At 42.4% G+C, this 22,860-nt stretch overlaps 1 protein-coding gene across 13 annotated transcripts in view; it reads right to left on the reverse strand.

Moving 5' to 3' along the window:
* Positions 1-22,860, reverse strand: part of PTPRF (protein tyrosine phosphatase receptor type F) — a 412,513-nt gene that overhangs the window by 330,429 nt on the left and 59,224 nt on the right. For all 13 annotated transcript variants that reach the window (XM_034778805.1, XM_034778804.1, XM_034778801.1 and 10 more), the window contains exon 2: positions 16,426-16,585. In XM_034778805.1, the coding sequence (XP_034634696.1) occupies positions 16,426-16,507 (82 nt within the window). In that variant the 5' untranslated portion in view covers positions 16,508-16,585. The remainder of the gene's footprint in view (positions 1-16,425; positions 16,586-22,860) is intronic.

Raw genomic sequence — 22,860 nt, forward strand, 5'->3', positions numbered from 1 at the left:
AGTACAACTCTACCATAAAGCAACAGTTCAGCAACAAATCTGGACTAACATCCCGATAAGTGATTAACGGTTATTGGGAAGCTGGTGACAATGTACTATTCTATCTGCCAAGCCCTTTTGTTCTTAAGCCAAGGCTCAGAAAGGTTATTACACAGACAGTTTTCAGGGGCAGAAATGCTGCATAAGCAAAATGGATGCAACTTTCCTGGGCTTTCTAAAATTCTACCATTAAAATAGATTTTATTGAACAACAACGCAGCTACGCTACTGTTTAAGTGAGATTGTTTCACCCAAGGAGAGACAAGCCAAGCATCTAGATATTCTGCAATCTGATATCCAAGTACACAGGCTCAAGAGTTATGTTCTCTTCCTCCACACACCACAGTTACCTTGCAAGGGTTTATATCACTAGAATTTAAGGTGAAGAGACAATCCCCAGGCACAGATAGAAGTTACAATGAAAAAATGAGGGAAGGAGCTAAAGGAAACAAGAGGATAGATCTCAGTGACCTTTCTAGTACTGATCACACAGCACTGGACTAGCTGACCATTGGTACAACCTGGTATGGCACTTTCCATGTGACCATTACTGGTGCCCCCGATCTTAGATCAGGTGGAGTGGTAGCAAGTCAGATGCTTACGCCAAATTAAAGTCTTTCCCAAACTACCCCGTGAGCGACTAACTCATTGTGATGGTTTTCAGCGACGTCCAATACAGGAGGTTTCTCTGACATTTTGAATTGCAGAATTTGCCATTTTGGATGGCCATTCGCTTGGTCCCATGTGACGCCTTTCTGAAATTTTCACTTTCCACATTTTGACCAAAAGATACCTTGTCAAACTCATTTTGCAAGATACAGTCATGAAAATGGTGTTGCTAAGCCCTGCAATAAGGACTGAAAATCCAGGGTAACATATCCATTGAACAGGTAATTGAAAGTCTCACAGACTGAAGACTTATTCCAACTTACACAATACGAATCGGACAACATTTTGTGACTAGTGTCTTCTGAGGCTGTAAAGGTGCCCTCATACTGTGAAAATCTAGTGTAATAATGTTGCAAAGAAAGCCCAAATGTAAATGAAATTCAGGGCAAAACCTTGCAATGTTACCTACATTCATTTCCAGATGAAAAAGTCCTTGTTCATAATAAAATTTAGTATTTTGGTTTAATCTGACAATCACATGCTTCCAGAGTGCAAGACAAAAGAGAATTTCTTGAGAATTGCTAGATCTTGAGAAAAGCAACAGAGAGTCCTGTGGCACCTTTAAGACTAACAGATGTATTGGAGCATAAGCTTTTGTGGGTGAATACCCACATCTGTTAGTCTTAAAGGTGCCACAGGACTCTCTGATGCTTTTTAGAGATCCAGACTAACACAGCTACCCCTCTGATACTAGATCTTGAGAATTTCTGTACGCATCTACGATGGTTAACACCACAAAATAAATGAGATTTTTTCAACATAGGCAAAGCACCTCATTTTCTCAGGGGACTGGACATACGATATAGATGGAAATTCTGCATTGTCTGAGTTATTGACATGTAAAGATACCCTTTTTTGGAAACAAATTATTAATGTACAGGTGGGGTGTTTTTTTTTTTTTTTTTACAAATATATTCACTATCAAAAATGTCTTATGCATGTTTTGAGTAAACAATTTTTTTATTTTTTTAATATGGAGCTATAGCTATCTCATAGAGCTGGAAGGAACCCTGAAAGGTCATTGAGTCCAGTTCCCTACCTTCACTAGCAGGACCAAGTACTGATTTTGCCCCAGACCCCTAAGTGGCCCCCTCAAGGATTGAACTCACAACCCTGGGTTTAACAGGCCAATGCTCCAACCACTGAGCTATCCCTCCCCCCGTTCAGAGTCTGGGTTCTTCATGAAAACAAGCTTGATCATCTCAAACTACAGAAGCATTTTGAAGCACCATCATAACAAAATCAGAAAACCAAACAGAAGTGTCCCCATTACCTTATTATTGCCTCCCACAACTGCTCATTGTTGAGATGAGTTCCTGTCTGCATCCTGTAAAACTTGCCCATACCGGTATTGCCTTGGCCTCTTCTTTTGTCATTCAGTGTTGCACGCATTCTAAAACAATATGCATTTCCTCACCTTTTGGGGGCAAAGCCAGACTTTGAGGCACCTGCTCCCCTACTTTGTGTAAACTTTGCTTGTGCCAATCAGAAACGAACACAGACAGGTTTTGGGCCCCGTCCCCTAGGACACTTCTATGATGTCATAGTTGGTACTTTATGGGCTGCCTGCCATGTGCAGGCAGGGAGAGGAGAAAGAAAAACGAATCCTGTGTATCCTGTGTACACCCGTAACCGAGCCTGATCACCTCGAAGCCTCTCTCTCAGCTCACGTGTTTCAAACAGAGTTTCTACGTTTGCCGGTCGTTATGCGTTGGTTTGTATTTGTAAGTATCAGTTATTACTAAATGCTGCATCTTTGTTTATAAATATTGTTAGTAGATATTTTAGTCATTGTGTGTTTTAAGTTTCATTAACTCTATTAGCTAATCAAACGCTGCTCCCTTACCCCTTGTAATTATCCCCAATAAAACTTTAAATTGATTAATTTCTGTGTGTGTGTGTGTCTGCAATTTGCATCGTGACCCATACTCTCCTTGCATCCCTTACCAATATAGTCTATTGCCACGTGCAGCCTGGTAAATAACAGGCCTGCATTTTCTTTCACCCCTGCGTGCCCGTGGCAATCCACAGGGCGTCACGAACAGGATGCAAGGGAGTTGGGCCATGCCAGTGGCACGCTGTAGACCGCACAGATCATGAAACTGAACAGTTCCAACATTTGCAGTTTCGCCTTTTTACTAGCCAAAATTCGACTGATCCAAAAATAGAATGGATCTGTTCCCTTGGCTCGGTAAAACTCTAAAAGGCCATACTGTACCATTAACCCTGGCAGATACGGGATGCCTCCTTCAGTGCCACCCGAGCTTTAGGTGTCAGGCAGCCGATTGTTCCCTACAGCCTCAGTGCACGGAGACTGTGGAGAACCTCGGTGCTGCAGATCCCTCTCAGCTTTGGAGAGAGTGTAGCCGCATTGTTAGAAAATCCGGAGGCACCGTTTCCAAATTGATTCCCCCACCTCGGGTAATACCTGCTGATCCGGCACACAGATTATTATGCCAGATGATACAAGAATTAGATTTAATTAAGAAAACCAAAAAATTGCGACCCAATGAATATAAATCTGAGGATGTTTCCACTGTCCTGTTTAGCATGATATGCAAGGCCCTCGATCTGTGCTCTGTCCTCCACGGGGGCACAATGTTTGCAGCTAAACAGGCAGCCCCAGGCTCTCCTAAAGATGATAATGAGGAGAAGACAGAAAAGGTAGAGCCCATCACTACCTCCCCCTCCCCAAGTCCCTCTCAGAAAATTTTGCCACCCCCTTATGAAGCTCCTAAAACTCCTGTGTATCCAGCTCTGCCATCAGCCCCAGAATTAACTGAATCTGAAACTGTAGCAGAAGCTTTGCCTATTGCGATAACTAAAACTAAAATAGATGCACAAACAGGCAACACCACGCAGGTTACTGAACTGCGAACACATACTAAGGCCGAACTTAAAGAGTTTTTAAAGGAAACGCAACGAAAAGCCGATGAGGCACCAATGGTTTGGGTCGGGCGGCTAGCCTTGGAACCCGGAGCAGAATTGGTGGACCGTGAGGAGGCTGGCATCTTAGCCAAAACGGCCAATTGGGCACGAGGCTTCCCGGGTCATGCTTTATTAAATAATCACATTTGGCCACTTACCACCCCGGCAGCTGCCGTTTTAGCAATGCAAGGCAGTTTTAAAGGATTGTATACCCCCCCGGGAGCCTTAGTTACTCCACACGATTTAATATGGGCAATCACAGGAGCTTCCATAGCCCTGTGGGATCCACTACAAAACCCACTTAATTTAACTGTTCAACAGCAATTGGTGGACACACCCTTTATACATGTTACTGATCCCACCCAAATTCCTGTCTCAGCAGAGGCAGTTGATTTAGCATTAGAAGCTGCCCCTGGAGCTGACACCGGTGCCATGCTGCACTTGCAGGCGGCTGTTCGCAGATCCATCTTAACGTTATTTGAAGTAGTTAGTAAAATTAAGTTGTCACTGCCGCCCCCGCCTGTTGTCCTCCCAGTTGATTCGCCACCAAAAGACCCTCCAAAGAGTCAGTTTAATCCCCAAAAATATCCTGAGCGAACGAAAGCTGAACGGGCACGATTTGGCTTCCTTCTTAACAAAGGAATCCCCAAAGAAGCCCTGCGTAAAATGTCAGACCAAGAGCAGCAAAATATAGCCGAACAGCTAGGCTGGAAAAATTGGGAGGACTATGTTAGGTCAAAAAACTAATAGGGGCCGGATGCTGCCCGGCCCAAATTAAAGATCCCACCGATGAACGCCCATATGCCACCTTGTTAGTTAACGGTGACACCCCCACCTCCTTTTTATTAGGCACTGGAGCTCAAGTTAGCATTATTGAGCCCGTCCCCCCGTTCAGAGTCTGGGTTCTTCATGAAAACAAGCTTGATCATCTCAAACTACAGAAGCATTTTGAAGCACCATCATAACAAAATCAGAAAACCAAACAGAAGTGTCCCCATTACCTTGTTATTGCCTCACACAACTGCTCATCTAAACACTAACCGCTCCAGCAAAGATCCCCATAATTCTTTTGTATCCCAAGTCAGCACACTGTAGTAGCAAGCAAGATGGGGCTCACTGTTCTGTGATTACTCACAAGTAGGTTTTATTTCTACTACGCTCCATTTCAATGGCCTAGTAAAAGCAGGTGGTATGTCATTAACACAGAGCCTGAGTGTCATGCACAAAAACTGCTAAATTCACCTAATAGAGGATTTTTTTTAGTATTTCCTTCTCAAAAACTTTCAACTGCCTGTATGTTTACAAATATACTTATTACTTTTTTATCTGGACGAGATGTGGATGAACAAATGAAACTGGCCTACAGCTAGTTCTGGAAATGAGAAAAGAACCCTGTAAGAGCAATGGGTTTATTGCCGATAAAGTGTGCAGGTGACACAAACATCTGTGGGGTGGTAAATAATTACAAGGACAGATCACTGATACAGAGAGATCTGAATCAGTTGTTGAGTTGGGCACAAACAAAATGTATTTTAATAGAGATAAATGCAAGATAAGATCTAGGAACAAAGGATGTAGGTCTCACTCAAAGTATCAGCGACTACATACTGGAAAGCAGTGACTCAGAAAAGGACTTAAGGGTCATTATAGATAATCAACTGAACATGAGCCCTTAGCTGTTTTTGCCAAAGGATCTCACTAACACAATACCTAGATGTGCTAGCAGAGAATACCAAACAAGTGTAAGATGGTGGTGATATTCTCTCTCTAAATGGTGTGTGTGAGACCACCACTGAATAGTGTGTCTGGTTCTGGTGTCCACACTTCAGAAAAAATATGTTGGAAAATGTGTCAGGTTCAGAAGAGCCACAAGAATGATCTGTAGTCTGAAAAACATGCCTTAAAATGAGAACGGTAGGGAGCTCAATCTACCTATGTTATAGAAAAGAAATGAAGGTTAAGGAGATGACTTGATAACAGTCTATAAAGTACCTTGTATGCAGTGTTGTTGTAGCCATGTTGGTCCCAGGACATTAGAGAGACATGGTAATATACACTGGATTTATGGCTTATTACAACAATCTATATATAACCACTAACAAGCCCCCCAACTGCCACCCCCCCCAGCTTCCGAAAGCTTATGTGTCTCACCTACGAAGTTGGTCCAATAAGAGATATTACCTCCCCCACCCTGTCTCTATAAAGTACCTTCACAGGCAGAAGATATCCAATACTAGATACTGATACAATCTGGCAGAAAGGAGTTGCAAGACCCAACGGCTAAAAGCCGAAAATCAGTAACAATCAAATTGGAAATAAGATGAAAATTTTTAATAGTAAGGATGGTAATTAACCATTGTAACAGACCACCAAGGGATGTAGGTAAATTTTCCATCACTTGGAGCCTTTAAATCAAGACTAGACATCTTTCTAAAAGATATGTTCTAGCTCAGCAGTTCTCAAACTCATGACCCCATTTTAATGGGGTTGCCAAGGCTGGTTTAGACTTGCTGGGGCTGAGGGCCAAAGCCAAAGCTCAAGCCCCACCGTCCGAAGCCAAAGTTTGAGGGTTTCAGCCCTGTGTTTTGGGACTCGGGTTACAGGCCCCCCACCTGGGGCTGAAGCCCTTGGGCTTCAGCACCTTCCCCGCACCCCCCAATCCAGGGAGGGCTCAGGCTTCGGTCCCAGCTCCTGGGGTCATGTAGTAATTTTTATTGTCAGAAGGGGGTGGCATGTAATGGAGTATGAGAACCCCTGCATCTAGCTCAACTCCAAATTGTTAAACTAGATGCAGAAATTATTGAAGGAAATCATACAGCCTGTGTTATGCAGGAGGTCAGGCTAGCAGATCATAACGGTCCCTTTGGGGCTTAAAATGTATGGCTCTATGCTGAAGATAACATTTTAAAGAGAAGCTTTACTGATCTCTTTCCAAAGCAGCCCCGCCAAGGAGGACACAACTGATCCTCTCAAAAATGAGGACTTTAAGCCTCCACTCCTTTCCCTGAAAAGGCAGGGTAGAGACCGTTCCCATCCCACATTCATCACTGAAATCACTGTACCCCTGTCGTTATTTATTAATTGTTGCTGATGTCGTCAGCGTTGTATGGGACACAAAATACAGAGTCCCTGTCCAAGGAGCTTCGAGTCTCAGTCAGAAACTGAGAAGACAGATGCACTGGGAAGCCCAGCAGAAGGAACAGCTTATGTCTTGGTGTTGGTGGTTTTTTTGTTTGTTTGTTTTTCTGTTTGGGTTGGCTCTCCTGTGAACACTAGTAAACATGCGTGTCCATAAGAGGACCCTGAACCCTGGGAGGTTGGAGGTTTGACAAACCAGGAGGAAAAGAGTTTGACACAAAATACACTGAATGATGTTGTAAATGGGTTTATGAGAAAAAAAGCAAAGGAAAGATTAATTGATCAGTGGACTGCTGCTTTAGAAGCCACAGTAGCTACCCAAACAAGCTGTCACAGGAGATTGTGTACATGACAGAGCAACAAGGGGCTTGGTTATCAATGGCTGTCCAGTCTCAAGGTAGCATCCATCTCCTTAGGGTGACCGGAGAATGTCATGGGTCACTGGGATTGAAGGGACAAATGTCGGAGGTTTAATGTGTTAATTGTGCTAGCCCAAACGATCCAGGTCACACGGCATTTGGTGTAACTCAAAGACTGTTTATTCCCCTAAAGAATATTTTAAAACTTTGCTCATGACCTTTGTTGGTGAAGATGGTTAAGCTACCCAAAGATAACATGGTTAACAGTTGTAGAAAAGTACCCGAACATTTACTTAACTACTTGCAATGTAAAACACACTGGTATCTGGATCATACCTTATAAAAACCACACAAAACAGTCAAACACATCATTTTAGGGACAAAAAAAAAAAAAACAAGGAATAAAGAAACAGGAAAAGGTAAAGAATAAGTCTTGGGTTCAAAACTTCATCTTCGGGTCTCTCCACTTGACTCTGCAAGTGCCTTTCTCTCCCAGAGGAGACAGCTGTCCCTCAAAGGCGGCCTGCACCAGTTATCTTTGTGGCTGATCAGTTGCTGAGTCTCCACCAGTCAAGCAGTTGAAAGCCTGAGAAGGCACCGCTGAATCAAGGAGTCAAGATCAGTCGGGTTCACTGATGGGTCCCAGAAAGTTAGAGCAAGGAGGGCAAAAAGGCAGCACTAGAGTGAAAGTTTAAGGGGATATAGTAAAAAGGCTCCAGTTTTCTCCCCTGCCAAAGCTTCAAGACATAGTATTTTATATCCCAATGTAAAATCTCCTCAGCGAGACAGAGCTCGCTTTGTGTCAAACGTCTACAAATGGCACCAGTACTTTTTCATTTCTCAGGCTTTAGCAATACTAGCAATTCTTTATCATCTTCCCATCATCTTTGGTTTCCTGTTCTTGACCCAAGTTAAGATCCAAATAATGTGGCCACTTGTAGAAGGCCACATTTGATATATGTGTCTGTCCATTGTTCTATAGAGAGATCCTCACAGGGACAGAGGCCTGTTGACACAAAAAGTCAGCACCTATTTTCTCAGTCCGTTCCCAGTTTTCACTGCTGCGATGCCAAACGCTATGCCATTATTAGCACAAGCTCACTACTGGCCAATTACTTACTCTGGCCTTCCCATAAATAAATAAAGATGAAGTTTATCCAAAATCTTTAGACATCAAAATAGTTAATTGGATATTTGCCACATATCACATTCACACCTCAGTTGACATATGCCCTGCCTTAGCTCTTCCACCTTACAAGGTCACTTTTGAAGACGCTTTCTTCTTTAAATCCTTTGAAATTCTGCCTGAGATAATTCAAGACATACGTGGTTAGAAAAGACCTCTGCTGGGTCACTTCGTCCGCCCCTCGGTTAATGGAAGCCATGCCCAGGATGTCGAACACAAAGCCTAATTTAAAGAAAGAGTGATGATGGCCTCTGCTGAAAGTATTGATTTCTTTTCCCTGGACTCCACATATTTTGGTAGAAAAGATTTTTTTTTTTATTAAAGCAAGCAACATATTCCAAAGGCCCGAAAAGAGCATCTTTTCCTTGACAATTGAACTGAACGTTAAATGAAATCTGCAAAGCCATTTTTCCGTGGTACAGTTGAGAGCTAACAGAAGGGGAAGCAGAGAGAGTGCATAAAAGAAAAACATGAGCAAGCTGACGGAGAAAGTGTAAAACAATCATCCTGAATCAGCTCCAAGCTACTCTAATGGAATTAGGGTCACCCTGACAGAAACACAGTCAGATCACAGAGAAAATTTAATAATTTCTCCACAGCAGTCTGCAAAAGCAATAGGAGGTTTTTGAAAGTACTTTCTGCCAAACTAGCACTATACGTATATCTAATATCCACCCACCCACCCTTATGCTCACCTATCCCTGGTGGTAACTCACCAGAAAGGTTTGTGATGCTCTTGACTCTGTTCCCCTTACAGTGCAGAACCCACAATCGAACCTCTTTTCTAAAACAGTGACATATGTTCAACCTTTGTATTATCCTCCAGTTCTTCAGCACTACCTTTACTTCCAGCTTCTGTGAACTCAATTCCAAGCAAGTCAATCTAGTAAATTCCCTGCACTACTATGTAGTGCATATTCAACCTGTTTTATCTCACCCTTCAATGTCTCACTATATGACAGTTGCCTAATTGTCAAAAAGTAACAGCAGCAGCACTAAAATCTGTTGTGACAACAATAACAGACTTAGAAAGTAGGGAAACCCAGGTTATGTGTGGGCTCTTGAGCACAAAGCAGGGCATCAGATACACGACACAGCTGTCCCCTTTACCCTCAATTATTTTCCGAGTCTAGGGAATCTAGAAACAATAATAGTCATATTTTCCCTGTTCTGTCACTTTTTATCAGAGGAACTTAGAGCACTCAACAGATATGAATTGATCCTGACACCCCCGTAGCACCCTCCAAAATGGCTTTCCAACAGGGAGAAGGAACAGCCACGGTGATCTAGAGGTCACTTCTCACCAATGTATGCGTCAGCCCAGCTCCAAATCCTATGACGGGTTCTCATTCTTTACCTCACGCTCCAGCTTTCTCCTCTGGAACGAGGCTATCCCAAGGTTACACACACCCATGTATTCGGCCTTGGCTGCAATGTCCCTTTCTACAAAACACAGTTTCCATCTCCAGATAAGTCATCCCTTAATTGGAAGTCTAATTGCTCCCAACCTGCCTGTCAGTCAGACAGAAAGGAAAAATTAAACCGTCACTTTATTTTTACTCCTGCCACTGGCAGCTGAGGCACTTCCTTCCTTTCTGTTCCCCATCTGCTGCGATCCGACCAATTTGTTTTGAACAGTTCCACCCTGTTATTCAAAAGAGAGCCAGTGGGGAGGGATAAAGGAAGAATAGGAATTTAGAGCCACATACTGGGGTCAAACTGCACCTCCACAGAAGCTCTTGGTTAATCTGTGCCTATTCTCGAGGGTGCAGGATCATCCAGGTCACAGCTCTACAAATTTGCCTTCCATATCAGGAAGAAGTAATTCAATCACTCAGAGCCTGAGAAAAAGACTTGCTTACCTCCCAAGAGGCAGCGCTTCACACCTTAAACATCAGTATTTGGAACGGGGGCTGTGAAGCAGGGCCAATTTTGGTCAATTTAAACACGAGGAAGTGTCCTGAACTACCTTGGACTCCTTCTGCTTTTGTATCCGATGGAGCAATGCCCCTTGTTCTGTCTAGGAGAAGAGCAGGATCATTAACTATTAGGATCCTTCATACCTTAAGAGGATAAAGCTTGCATCCTCTTGTTCTCTCTTGACTCCAAAACAGGGTAAGAACTATTTATATCAGATGAGGTGAATTAAAAGTTTACAGTCAACACCAGTCAGGAGAACCTGAGGAAGGGGACAGCTGTGGCATAACGACCATTCCCCCAGCTGTAGTCGTGACCCACTCAGAGAGGCTCTGAAAGAGATTTCATTAACCCACCAGCTGCGTAGAAGTGCTATTGCTGGCAAATATTAATTTCTCATCTTTCCTCCTATTCCCCCTTAAAAGCTTTCGATCCCTCCCTTCCTCCCTCCCATCCAGGCTCTCACCAAGCTCCACAGTGACTTCCTCTAGTGTTTGTAAAATTGTAGCTTAATTACAAATCTGATGACAAAGTAAAAATTGTGTGAGAAGCAGCTAACTATTATAACAAGCTGCACTGGAAGCACTTCTCAGCCATCTACCACCAAGCTTGACTTTCTAATTTCCAAGAAAAACTGAGAATCCGCCTGATTTTCAAAAAGTACTAAGCACCTGCAGCTCCCATTGATTTCAGTGAGATTTCTGGGTGCTGAGGCTTTCTGGAAAAAAAAAAAAAAAAAAAAAAAAAAAACCAAGCTTCTGACAGGTATCAGTGGCAGCCAGGAGCTATGTGGAGACACAAGTTCCCACTCATGTCATGCACACACATACAGCTGCCAGCCAGAGCACCATTCCTATTCCCCATCCGCTATCCCATCCAACTCTGGTGCCCGACAACTGTATCAGAGACTGAACTCCTTAATTATCCGTATCTCCCCTGCTCAGAAATCTGGTTTCTGACTTCTCCTTTCTGCTTCGTGTGAAGGAGAATACCAGCAGTCTTGAAGTTTCACAACAAAAATGTGTGGGAGGGAAAGTCACCCCAGTCCAGAAAAAGAAGCAGAGAGGAAGGTGGTAACTTAGCACCTGCCATGTGTACAGGGACATGAGGGGGGAAGGGAACCTGTCTTACCTTAGACATGGCCCCGCAAATACCTGCGGCAAGGCCTAGCTAATACAGATGGCTGCCCAAGCAGAGTCATGAAAAGCAAGGCTGAAAAACGAGCCTGCAGAGCTTTCTGCATTATGCGCAATGCATTCACTAGCGCACTCCTGGAACGCATTTTCAGCAGCCCAGTTAGCCAAGTTTCTCCTCTCCTCTCCCCACTCTCCACAAACTTTCTTTTCATAGCTTTTTTCTAGGGCTGTCAAGCGATTAAAAAAATTAAGCACAAATAATTGTGTGATGAATCACACTATTAAACAATAACAGAACACCATTCATTTAAATATTTTTGGATGTTTTCTATGTTTTCAAATATATTGATTTCAATTACATCACAGAATACAAAGTGTATAGTGCTCACTTTATATTTATTTTTATTACAAATATCTGTGCTGTAAAATACAAAAGAAATAGTATTTTTCAATTCACCTCATACAAGTACTGTAGTGCAATCTCTTTATCATGAAAATTGAACTTACAAATGTAGAATTATGTACAAAAACTAACTGCATTCAAAAACAAAGCAATGTAAAACTTTAGAGTCTACAAGTCCTCTCAGTCCTACTTGTTCAGCCAATCGCTCAAACAAGTTTGTTTACATTTCCGGGCGATAATACTGCCCGCTTCTTGTTTACAATGTCACCCGAAAGTGAGAACAGGCATTCGCATGGCACTGTTGTAGCCGGCGTCGCAAGATAATTACATGCCACATGCACTAAAGATTCATAAGTCTTTTCATCCTCAACCACCATTCCAGAGGACATGCATCCATGCTTATGAATGTAGTAGTAGGATTTTATGTCTGTATTTTGTATAATTTCAAAAGAAGGATAAAGAATGTGGTGTAGCATGTATTAAATGTACTGATGTATGATTTGATTATATTCTGCCAACCACCCTTTCTGAAAGCATAAAGGAATGGCCTAGTGTGCCATTGGGAATGATGCATTAGCCAGAATTTTCTGTCTGAATTTTGTGATTTCAAGGCAGTGACAGACCTTTTAGGGTCACCACTTTGTTGTAGGTTTAGCATTTTAAAATAAATAAAAGAATACAATGATTGTTTTTTCTTGCATTGCAATTTGATGTTTCTGTTCAAATGCTGTGTGTGTGAATGAGGAATGTGCATGTTAGAAAATAAGTGTGAAGGCCATCACCGGACCAGATGTTCTAGGAAGGAATGGAGAACGGTCGTAAAGGCACCAGAAGGAGATTGCAATACGCCCCTATTGAGATGTCGGAGGAGGGCAGACTGACGACTCTAAAAGATGTGGCAGGCACACCCATCCATGAGGACAAAATAGCTGTACTCAAAACCAGCATGGGGTAACTCCCTAAAAAACTAATAAAAGAACAAAATAAAGGACAAGAAGAACAATTTAAGAAAACAAGCACTCGTCACACGACAATTGATTACAGCATGATGGTGCAAAACGCATTGGTCCCAATGAAGGAAAATCACTATTCATAGATTCATAGATTCATAGATTATAGGACTGGAAGGGACCTCGAGAGGTCATCGAGTCCAGTCCCCTGCCCGCATGGCAGGACCAAATACTGTCTAGACCATCCCTGATAGACATTTATCTAACCTACTCTTAAATATCTCCAGAGACGGAGATTCCACAACCTCCCTAGGCAATTTGTTCCAGTGTTTAACCACCCTGACAGTTAGGAACTTTTTCCTAATGTCCAACCTAGACCTCCCTTGCTGCAGTTTAAACCCATTGTTTCTGGATCTATCCTTAGAGGCTAAGGTGAACAAGTTCTCTCCCTCTTCCTTATGACACCCTTTTAGATACCTGAAAACTGCTATATAAACAGGCTGCTTTGCCATGAAACTTTGAGTTTGTCCTGCCAAGACTTCCCCGATGCATTGTATCGTGACTGACAGAACGTGGCCCCTCCCTACCTGTGATCAACCTAGCTGGGCACCAGATTGATCCAGACTCTGGACTGGTAACTATAACATCAACTTCTGGACAGCATGTGTGTGATTGAATGCATATGCTAATTGTTGTATTTCCAATAAATGCATATTGCCTTTTCCCCTAAAAAAGATCCCGTGTGCTTCTTATAAACATAAGATGACAGGTTCTGCTCGATAACGATTCAAAGCATTGCAGACCGACGCATGTTCACTTTTATAGTCAGATGCCACCAAAAGAAGGTTTTCTTTTTTTGGTGGTTCAGGTTCTGTAGCTTCCGCACCAGAATGTTGCTCTTTTAAGACTTCTGAAAGCAAGCTCCACACCGCACCCCTCTCAGATTTTGGAAGGCACTTCAGATTCTTAAACCTTTAGTCAAGTGCTGTAGCTATTTTTAGAAATCTCACATTGGTACCTTCTTTGTGTTTTGTCAAATCTGCAGTGAAAGTGTTCTTAAAACAAACAACATGTGCTGGCTCATCATCCGAGACTGCTAAAACATGAAATACATGGCAGAATGTGGGTAAAACAGAGCAGGAGACATACAATTCTCCCCTAAGGAGTTCAGTCAAAATTTAATTAACGCATTATTATTTTAACGAGCGTTATTCATAGATTCTAGGACTGGAAGGGACCTCGAGAGGTCATCGAGTCCAGTCCCCTGCCCTCATGGCAGGACCAAATACTGTCTAGACCATCCCTGATAGACATTTATCTAACCTACTCTTAAATATCTCCAGAGATGGAGATTCCACAACCTCCCTAGGCAATTTATTCCAGTGTTTAACCACCCTGACAGTTAGGAACTTTTTCCTAATGTCCAACCTAGACCTCCCTTGCTGCAGTTTAAGCCCATTGCTTCTTGCTCTATCCTTGGAGGCTAAGGTGAACAAGTTTTCTCCCTCCTCCTTACGACACCCTTTTAGATACCTGAAAACTACTATCATGTCCCTCTCAGTCTTCTCTTTTCCAAACTAAACAAACCCAATTCTTTCAGCCTTCCTTCATAGGTCATGTTCTCTAGACCTTTAATCATTCTTGTTGCTCTTCTCTGGACCCTCTCCAATTTCTCCACATCTTTCTTGAAATGCGGTGCCCAGAACTGGACACAATACTCCAGCTGAGGCCTAACCAGAGCAGAGTAGAGCGGAAGAATGACTTCTCGTGTCTTGCTCACAACACACCTGTTAATACATCCCAGAATCATGTTTGCTTTTTTTGCAACAGCATCAGCATGGAACCATGTCCTCTGAAATGGTGGCCAGCATGAAGGGGCATACGAATGTTTAGGATATCTAGCACATAGATACCTTGCAATGCTGGCTACAAAAGTGCCATGCGAACGCCTGTTCTCACTTTCAGGTGACATTGTAAATAAGAAGCCAGCAGCATTATCTCCGTAAATGTAAACACACTTGTTTATCTTAGCAACTGGCTGAACAAGAAGTAGGACAGAGTGGACTTGTAGGTTATAAAGTTTTACATTGTTTTGTTTTTGAGTGCAGTTATGTAACAAACAAAATCTACATTTGTAAGTTGCCCTTTTATAATAAAGAGATTGCACTACAGTACTTGTATGAGGTGAATTGAAAAATACTATTTCTTTAGTTGATCATTTTTACAGTGCAAATATTTGTAATAAAAATAATATAAAGTCAGCACTGTACACTTTGTATTCTGTGTTGTAAATGAAATCCATATATTTGAAAATATAGAAAAACATCCACAAATATTTAATAAATTTAAATTGGAATTCTATTGTTTAACAGTGTGGTTAAAACTGCAATTAATCGTGATTAATTTTTTTAATCATAATTAATTTTTTTGAGTTAATCGACAGCCCTGCTTTTTTAATTTCTCTCCTGGACTGGGCTAAGCATGGTGGGTATGAGGGCTGCAGAACATTTCAAGCATAGTGTTGGTTGATACAGGTTAAAAACACGGCAGCAACATACTGAAATATTTTACCTTCACTCTACTGACATGTGAGTCTAGAAGTGCTACAGCAAGGCCACCTCCTCAGTCTCCAGCAGCTCCCACCCATTCAAAAAATTCCAAGGCCAGAAGGGACCATTGCGATCATCTAGTCTCCCCCTCCTCCCTCTTCATATAACACAGGCTGCAATCATAGAATCATAGCCTACCAGGGTTAGAAGGGACCTCAGGAGGTCATCTAGTCCAACCCCCTGCTCAAAGCAGGACCAATCCCCAACTAAATCATCCCAGCCAGAACTGCCCCAAAAAAATTCCTTTTGAACTAGAGCAGATCTTTAAAAAATAAATAAATAAATAAATAAATCCAATCTTGATTTAAAAATGGTCAGTGCTGGAGAAACCACCACGACCCTTGGTACATTGTTCCAGTGTACAATTATCCCCATTGTTAAAAAATGTACACCTTTTTTCCAGTCTGAATTTGTCTAGCTTCAAATTCCAGCCATTGGATCATGTTAGACCTTTCTCTGCTACACCGAAGAACCCCCTATTAAATTTCTATTCCCCCTGTTGGTACTTATGAACTGTGAACAAGTCACCTCTTAACCTTCTCTTTGTTAACTAGATTGAGCTTCTGAGTCTCTCACCATAAGGCATGTTTTCCAATCCTTCTCATAGGTCTTTTCAGAAACCTCTCCAATTTATCAGTATCCATGCAACCATCTGACTGGTAGCCTTCAGCTGCAGCATGGAGGTTTTGAGGGTCAATGAAATGAATAAAAGAATGGGGAAAATAAAGTAATGGAAATTCCCTGTGCACCGTAGCACCTCCTCCCCCTAGTACAAAGCTGTGTTTAGTCCACTATAGCTGATAAGAATCAAATCTAAGGTTTCGAACTGACAGTCATTAGACATATTGCTCCCCCAATACCACATGACTTTTATTGACAGTTTGTTTTTCAAAGCCACAGAAAAGGACAAGATTTTATTTTGTCCTTCCCAGGCATGTACTGTTGAATCGCATTGGAAACAAAAGACTATTAGGGTTACTTTTCCATTTCTCTCTTGGCACATACCTTAGCCAAGCAGGTGAATATTTCATGGAAGAAAAATATTTAATGTTTCTGAGGTTTTAGAAAGTTACAGTCTGAATGTTACTTACTGTCTGCCTCCGTTGAAGGCATCAAGCAGCACAGAACTACTGCTGGCACAATGAATACTGGGACACAGAAGCTAGGCACCATATTCCAAAGCAGAGCCAGTCCTCCTTAGTCTGAAGCAAGTGGCCAGTACATCCAGCATTAAGAAATGCAGACTTATTCCTACAAACAAAGAGAATAGGAGAAAATGGATCAAATCTCAAGGACAAGACAGTAAAATTAGACCATGGTGCCCCAGTATCTCATCGCAAATAAATATACATCTCATAAGCCCAGATTTTTTTTACATGGGTTTAACCATCTTTCCTACTTTAACAACTCTGTGCCAATGGTGCCTCTGTGGCATGAGACATGTCCAGGTTACACACCTGGTTAGTATGTTCTTGGGCCCCGTTTTGAAGCACTGCATGTAGATTATGGGCATTCTGGAAGGAAAGTGGGGCACTGGGGAGATCACTTATCACACACGACACTACTCACAGCACTCTTGCTGTTCACATGCATTTCAGAGAAGGGCTCAAGTCCTAGCTCTGGGGACAAAGATTTTGGCTGTTCTTCCTTTTGGGATTTGTTGTTTTGTCTTTGTGTTTGTTTTTTAACCTTTTTCTGAGATTCACAGATATCATAAAAACTTTTGACGGGGACGATAAGCATTGCATTTTAGGAACGTTACCTTCTGACAAAAACAGCGTTCAGACAACGGCAGCAACGATGATGCTCAGCAAAATCTCAGGAGAATCCAACAAGGCAAATATTTACATCTTATCATACTATCTAACAGTCAGTGGGGTTTCTTCTTCCCTCTATTACTGTATTATACAGTAAATCTCTTCACATGTTATATCGTCATACAATACAAAGGAAATTTTATCTATGTAGTGCCTTCTACAGCCAAGACATCTGAAGGTACTTTACACAATAACCTAGTTCTAAACTAGATACAGAGAGAATACTGATTATTCCATCCCTGATTCTATTATCGCTATCCAAAAATAAATCCAACTACGCTCAGAGGCAGGATTCTGCATGCTGAAAGAAATGCCCTTCATAACAGCCTGACATCCAATTCTCTTCTTGCTGGTATCTAACCCCTAAATCCTCATTTGTCTCCTGCGAAAGAGTTACTGAAAACACCATTAAATGTGCCGTTCTGCAGAGACAGAGACAGATAGTTGTATCATTACCAGCAGGATCAACTTTATTCCAATAGGAAACTCAATTCAAGCCCCAATTGGTTTGCCCAGTGTTAAACAGATCTGTAAATATGAACAGCACCAGGGAATGAGAATGAGTGCCTGGACTAACAGTGAAGATTATGCCTCTAACTTCTGCATGTGCTGTTAACTTATTCAACCTGATAAAGCGAGAACCTTCTGCAGCACACTTTCAGCAGCACTATTCCATTTGACTCGTCAGCAATAGAACCGTAAGAGGGCTGCTCTCCCCACAAAAAGCGCCAAGTATTCAAAATTACTGTGCCAAAACTAATATTTTGTGTCAAATTCCACCTCTGATCAGGGCAGAGCATGTGGCTTACAATTAGCTTAGAAGGCAGCTTGGATATTTACCAGACTAACTTTTGAATGAGTCATTTTTGAAGAGTGTTGGCTCAGGTCTGTCTGCACCAGACACTGCTCAGAAGTCAGGTGAAGAGCAGCATGGTGTCTCATGTTCCTCATTCAGAGAGCACTTACAGAGAAACCCCAACTAAGAGAATAGATCGGTCTCTCTTCAGCAAACTAATTCAGATGTGCTCTGGTCTCAGATTTGACAGATTTAGGACTTCTCAGGCCCATGAGCTGGGGATAAATCGCAACATAAGAAAGTGATGAATTATCAGTTGTCCCATAAGGTATTTTATAGACTTGCTCTTTTTACAACTGTTCACTCCCTTAAACTAATTTACCATCTGGGTTAAGAGAAACCAAATTTCTTAGGCAAAATTGTTCTTATCCATCCCAATCCCCCCATTGCTCCATGGCTAATAAAACCCCATAGTCTTTCTTTGTCCCTCAATAGGAAGAATCCTCTTCTCCCTCTCTCCATTGTTGCAGTGTATCTGGAAAAACTGCCTACATACAATATTTAAAACCCTCTAAATTGGAATGCTTTAATTTTTTATAAATCTAAGTAACTGTCATTCTGTTTTGAAATTGAAAACATGAAAAGGGCCTCTATTTATATGGTTCAGCTCTTCCATTTTTAGAAGCAAACAGCTCTCCCCAACCAGACAACCTAGTATTTGATGCAATGTGATAGGAAGTCAGGTTAAGCACAATTAACCCTTCGGAGGCAGATGTTACCCATACCAGAACAGCTGGCAGGGGAAAAAATCCTGAACCAAGACTGTTAGAGGATCTCTTCCCTTTGGTGCAGGAGTGGCATCAGAAGAAAATTATCTAAAAACCAAGTGAGATATGTTTGATATTGAACTAAGCAAGAACATACAGGCTCAATGCAGGGACAAATGTTAGGCAGCACAAATCAAGGTGAATTAATGCTCTGTGATCTGCTGACTGTAGCCTTATTGTTTCTTTTGTCATCTCCTGCTCACAATCCCATGCCTTTCCCCTGGCTGCTGTCCCTTACACAGCACAGTCTCCCATGTACCAAATGACCTCACTCCCCTCCTCTTTCCTATCCCTCTCTTAACCTCGCTTCTTTAGGCTAGCATCCCACTACTAAGCTAGCATCTGTGAGCAAAGATACTACAGGGAAAGTTCCTTCACAGATTCCCATTGCCATTTCCTCATGTGACATGAACAGAACTATAAAATCTAAAACATGAAATCCAAAAAGAGTGGGGCTAAGCATCATGGACAACAGGCTCTATGTAAACAGCTTTGAGTTTAGCATTCTCAAAAATAAAAAAAAGCATTGAATTTTTAGGGTGCCAAGTACCCCTTTTATCTGTAATTTGGAAGAAAACCTAAAAATCTGATAAGAAAACACAACAGACACAGTAAACAAGCAAGAAAAGTTGGACTAGTTTAAAACAAAGTCAAGCGTATCAATGGTTCATACAGTGCTGGGCAATATAGGGAGCAAGCCGGCTCTGTTGGGAGAAGGTTAACTCTAAAATCGAGAGAAATCATAACCAGCATTGAATAGCTCAAGTCCCCCATGAACTTCTAATAAATGAAATAAGTTGGTCACCAGCAATGAGCAGCTCACTGAAGAGCTGGATGAGAAGTCTCAAAGAAACTAGCGGAGGAACAAGAGACTCTCACAAAAAAACACTTATTAAAATTAAGCTTCTTAGGAAGAGATGCTTGGAACAATTTGAAAATCAAGTGAGGACAAGGGATATTTGAATCAAAGATTTCTGCAGGGGAAGAACTGCCAGATCCAGTTTTGCTTATGATCACAAGATAAAAACAATCCCATCTTTGTTGAGAAATGTGATGGGATTCCCTCCAGAAACTTTTCTGAGCAGGAAGATAACTCCAGAACATCAATTGTGTTGCTATCTGACATAGGAGACAAGGAACAATTTTTCATAAAGCCAGACAGAACAAAGGCGATCTGCTTTTTAATGGTGGGAAAATATAAAATGCTCTGAAACTTGAGCCCACATATGCAGATCGGGAGATGTGAACTAAACACTGTTCAAACCCAATCCCAAGATCTCCCTGCTGTTTCCAAACATGCTGCATGTGCAGTATAATGGGACCCCCTTTGCATTGTACATAATATCCAGGAGGAGACTCTGCATGGCCTACGGATCCTGAGGAAGACACTGACTCGTCAGAATGGAGAGAAGTGTCCATAGCACTTCAGGGTACTGAACAAACAACATAAAACTGACCAAGCAAAGCAGGTGCAAAAGTAGGATGGTAAGCAGCGAATGAAGCAGGCTACTTCATTAACAGCGAGGATAATAATCAGTATAGATCAGCGGCTTCATCCAGTGCTAATCAGCTAATCTGCGTACTGACGGAGGAATGGAAAACATATGGAACCGGGTTAATTAAAGACTATCATAATGCATATACACAAAGCAGCAGAAGTAAAGTTGTGTAGGCAGTTCCTGACTTGCTTGTGAATGTTTCACTTTGCAGCCTTAACATATTTTTAGCACAGTGTGTTTTTGTTTTGTTTTTTGAGGGGGCAAGGAATATAATACAAAGGCACTAGTGTAGCAATATGGACAAGACTCAGTCTGGTGATACTGCTAGATGCAAACTATAGGGCATATCTGAAAGATAAGCAATGGGAGAGCTATTTGGGAGGCTGTGATACCAAGAGAGATTTAGGGTGAAACTGGATGAGAGCTTGCAATACAATACAGAGGTAAAAAAGCCAATATGACACTGCTGCATGTGCAAAGATATCACTTCACAGACCAAGGTGAGACCATGTCTAGAACATCAGTTCAAAACTATAAATACAAAACAACCTGGAGAGAACTGACCAACAAAATGTTTAAGGAGCTGAAGGGACTGACATACAAGACAAGCGGCAAGTATCATACAGCTTGGCTAAAAGGAGAGAAGGAATCTGATAACCATCTGTAAGTATCTGTAGTGTATCGACATCATGGAGGGAAAGGAAGTTTATGGTTACTCACGGCTGTACACCTTTGGCGAACGGAATGAACAGAGCAAAGGGAAGTTTAAGCTGAATATCCCAATCAACTCCCTGCAGGTCAGATGTAGGAGACCGCAATGCATTAAAGCACATAAAAAACATTTAGTGCGCACAAACAGGGCCTACGTAGACCAATTAATGTGCGCTTTAGAATTCACACCTCTGTAGTGTGCATTACTCACTGCGTACACTAGCCCCAAACTGAAAGAAAGAAAATATTCCTTCGGCACCTGCAGAAGAGGCTACAGCTGCCAAAAGCATAACTTTTGAGACTCTATTACCGTTTTCATGACACCTCCAAGGATTTTATTCCCTTTACTTTTAATTTTAGAGCTTTCTGACTAACTTCATTGTATTTAAATTGCCCTTTCTGAAGTTTAGTCTCACTGTCACATTTTGATACCTAATCTGGCCTGTGGAATCTAATTATATTGTAGTTAATAATACTTAGTAGCCTCAGCTACTGTCACTTCCTGAATTAGCTCCTGTGGATACTCAAAAACATACTGATGGGTCCCTATATTGCAACAGCAGACAGACATAGGAATTGTGGTATTGTCTCCTCTTCCCTCTGCCAACAGGCTCTCACGAAGCTTCCATGGCTCTAAAAGTGACAAATTCCCAAACATACATTTGTGTTGGCATCTTTTCGTCTGCGAGAGACAATGGGAATTGCAGCCTATGACGTAGATGGTTTGCAATGTCTCATGTGACTGAATAGTCCAATTCGAGAGGTACACGATCTCTGGCAGTTACTGCAAACGTATCTATTGTGTTTGGGAGCTGCTTATTTCCTGTGGGCTCTTTTCTCTTCAAGCTGTAGGAGCCAGCTCCTGTCATGGACTCTCATACCCTGATGGAGACGATGGCACCACTTGTTACAATCACTTGTCAAGATTTCCCATTGGTCAGGATCAATTCCAAATTCCTTCATCTCTCGCTAACATGTGTTTTTATAGGGAAGCTTGGGACGTCCTGTTGTTCTTGTTCCCTCTATTAGCTCCCCGTATACCATGTCATTGGGCATGCGTCCGTCTTCCAACCGACTCAGATGGCCCGGCCAGCGCAGTCGTCTTTGCTTTAGCAGGGCTGTCACACTTGGTAAATTTGCCTTTTGAAGCATCTCTGTGTTAGTGACTGTATCCTGCCATTTAGCGTTGAGCATGCAGCGTAAACAATGTAGGTGGAAACTGTTTAATCTTTTCTCCTGATGAGCATAAGTTGTCCATGTTTCCCCACCGTACATGAGTGCTCAGGATGGAGGCTTGGTATACTGGCATTTTGGTCTTGATGGCAAGATCTGAGTTGTTCCATGCAATTTTAGTTAGTCTATTAAAGATGGTGGCAGCCTTTCCAATGTGAACATTTAGTTCTTCATCCAGTGAGAGGTTGGTGGTCACTATAGAACCTAAACAGCTGAACTTTTGGACTACTTATGGCTGGTTTGCATTTAAAGTAATTGAAGGATCCTGTGGAACCCCCTGTCCTAATACAACCATTTTCTTACTGATAGTGAGAGGAAACGCCTGACAGGCACTTGAAAGGCAGTCCAGGAGTTCTTGTAGTTAGGGTTACCATACGTCCGGATTTTCCCGGACACGTCCGGCTTTTTGGGCTCCAAATCCCCGTCCGGGGGGAAATCCCAAAAAGCCGGACATGTCCGGGAAAATCGGACATGCGGTGCCGGGCCGGGGGCTCGGGGGCTCGGCCGGCGGTGCTCGGGGGGCCCGGTGCCAGGCCGGGGGCTCGGGGGGCCTGGCCGGTGGTGCTCGGGGGTGCCGGGGGCCGGGCCGGCGGTTCGGGGGATGGGCTGGGGACCTGCGGTGCCGGGGGTGGGCCGCGCCTCC

Source organism: Trachemys scripta, chromosome 8, assembly GCF_013100865.1.
Source record: "Trachemys scripta elegans isolate TJP31775 chromosome 8, CAS_Tse_1.0, whole genome shotgun sequence".
Classification (NCBI taxonomy): Eukaryota; Metazoa; Chordata; order Testudines; family Emydidae; genus Trachemys; species Trachemys scripta.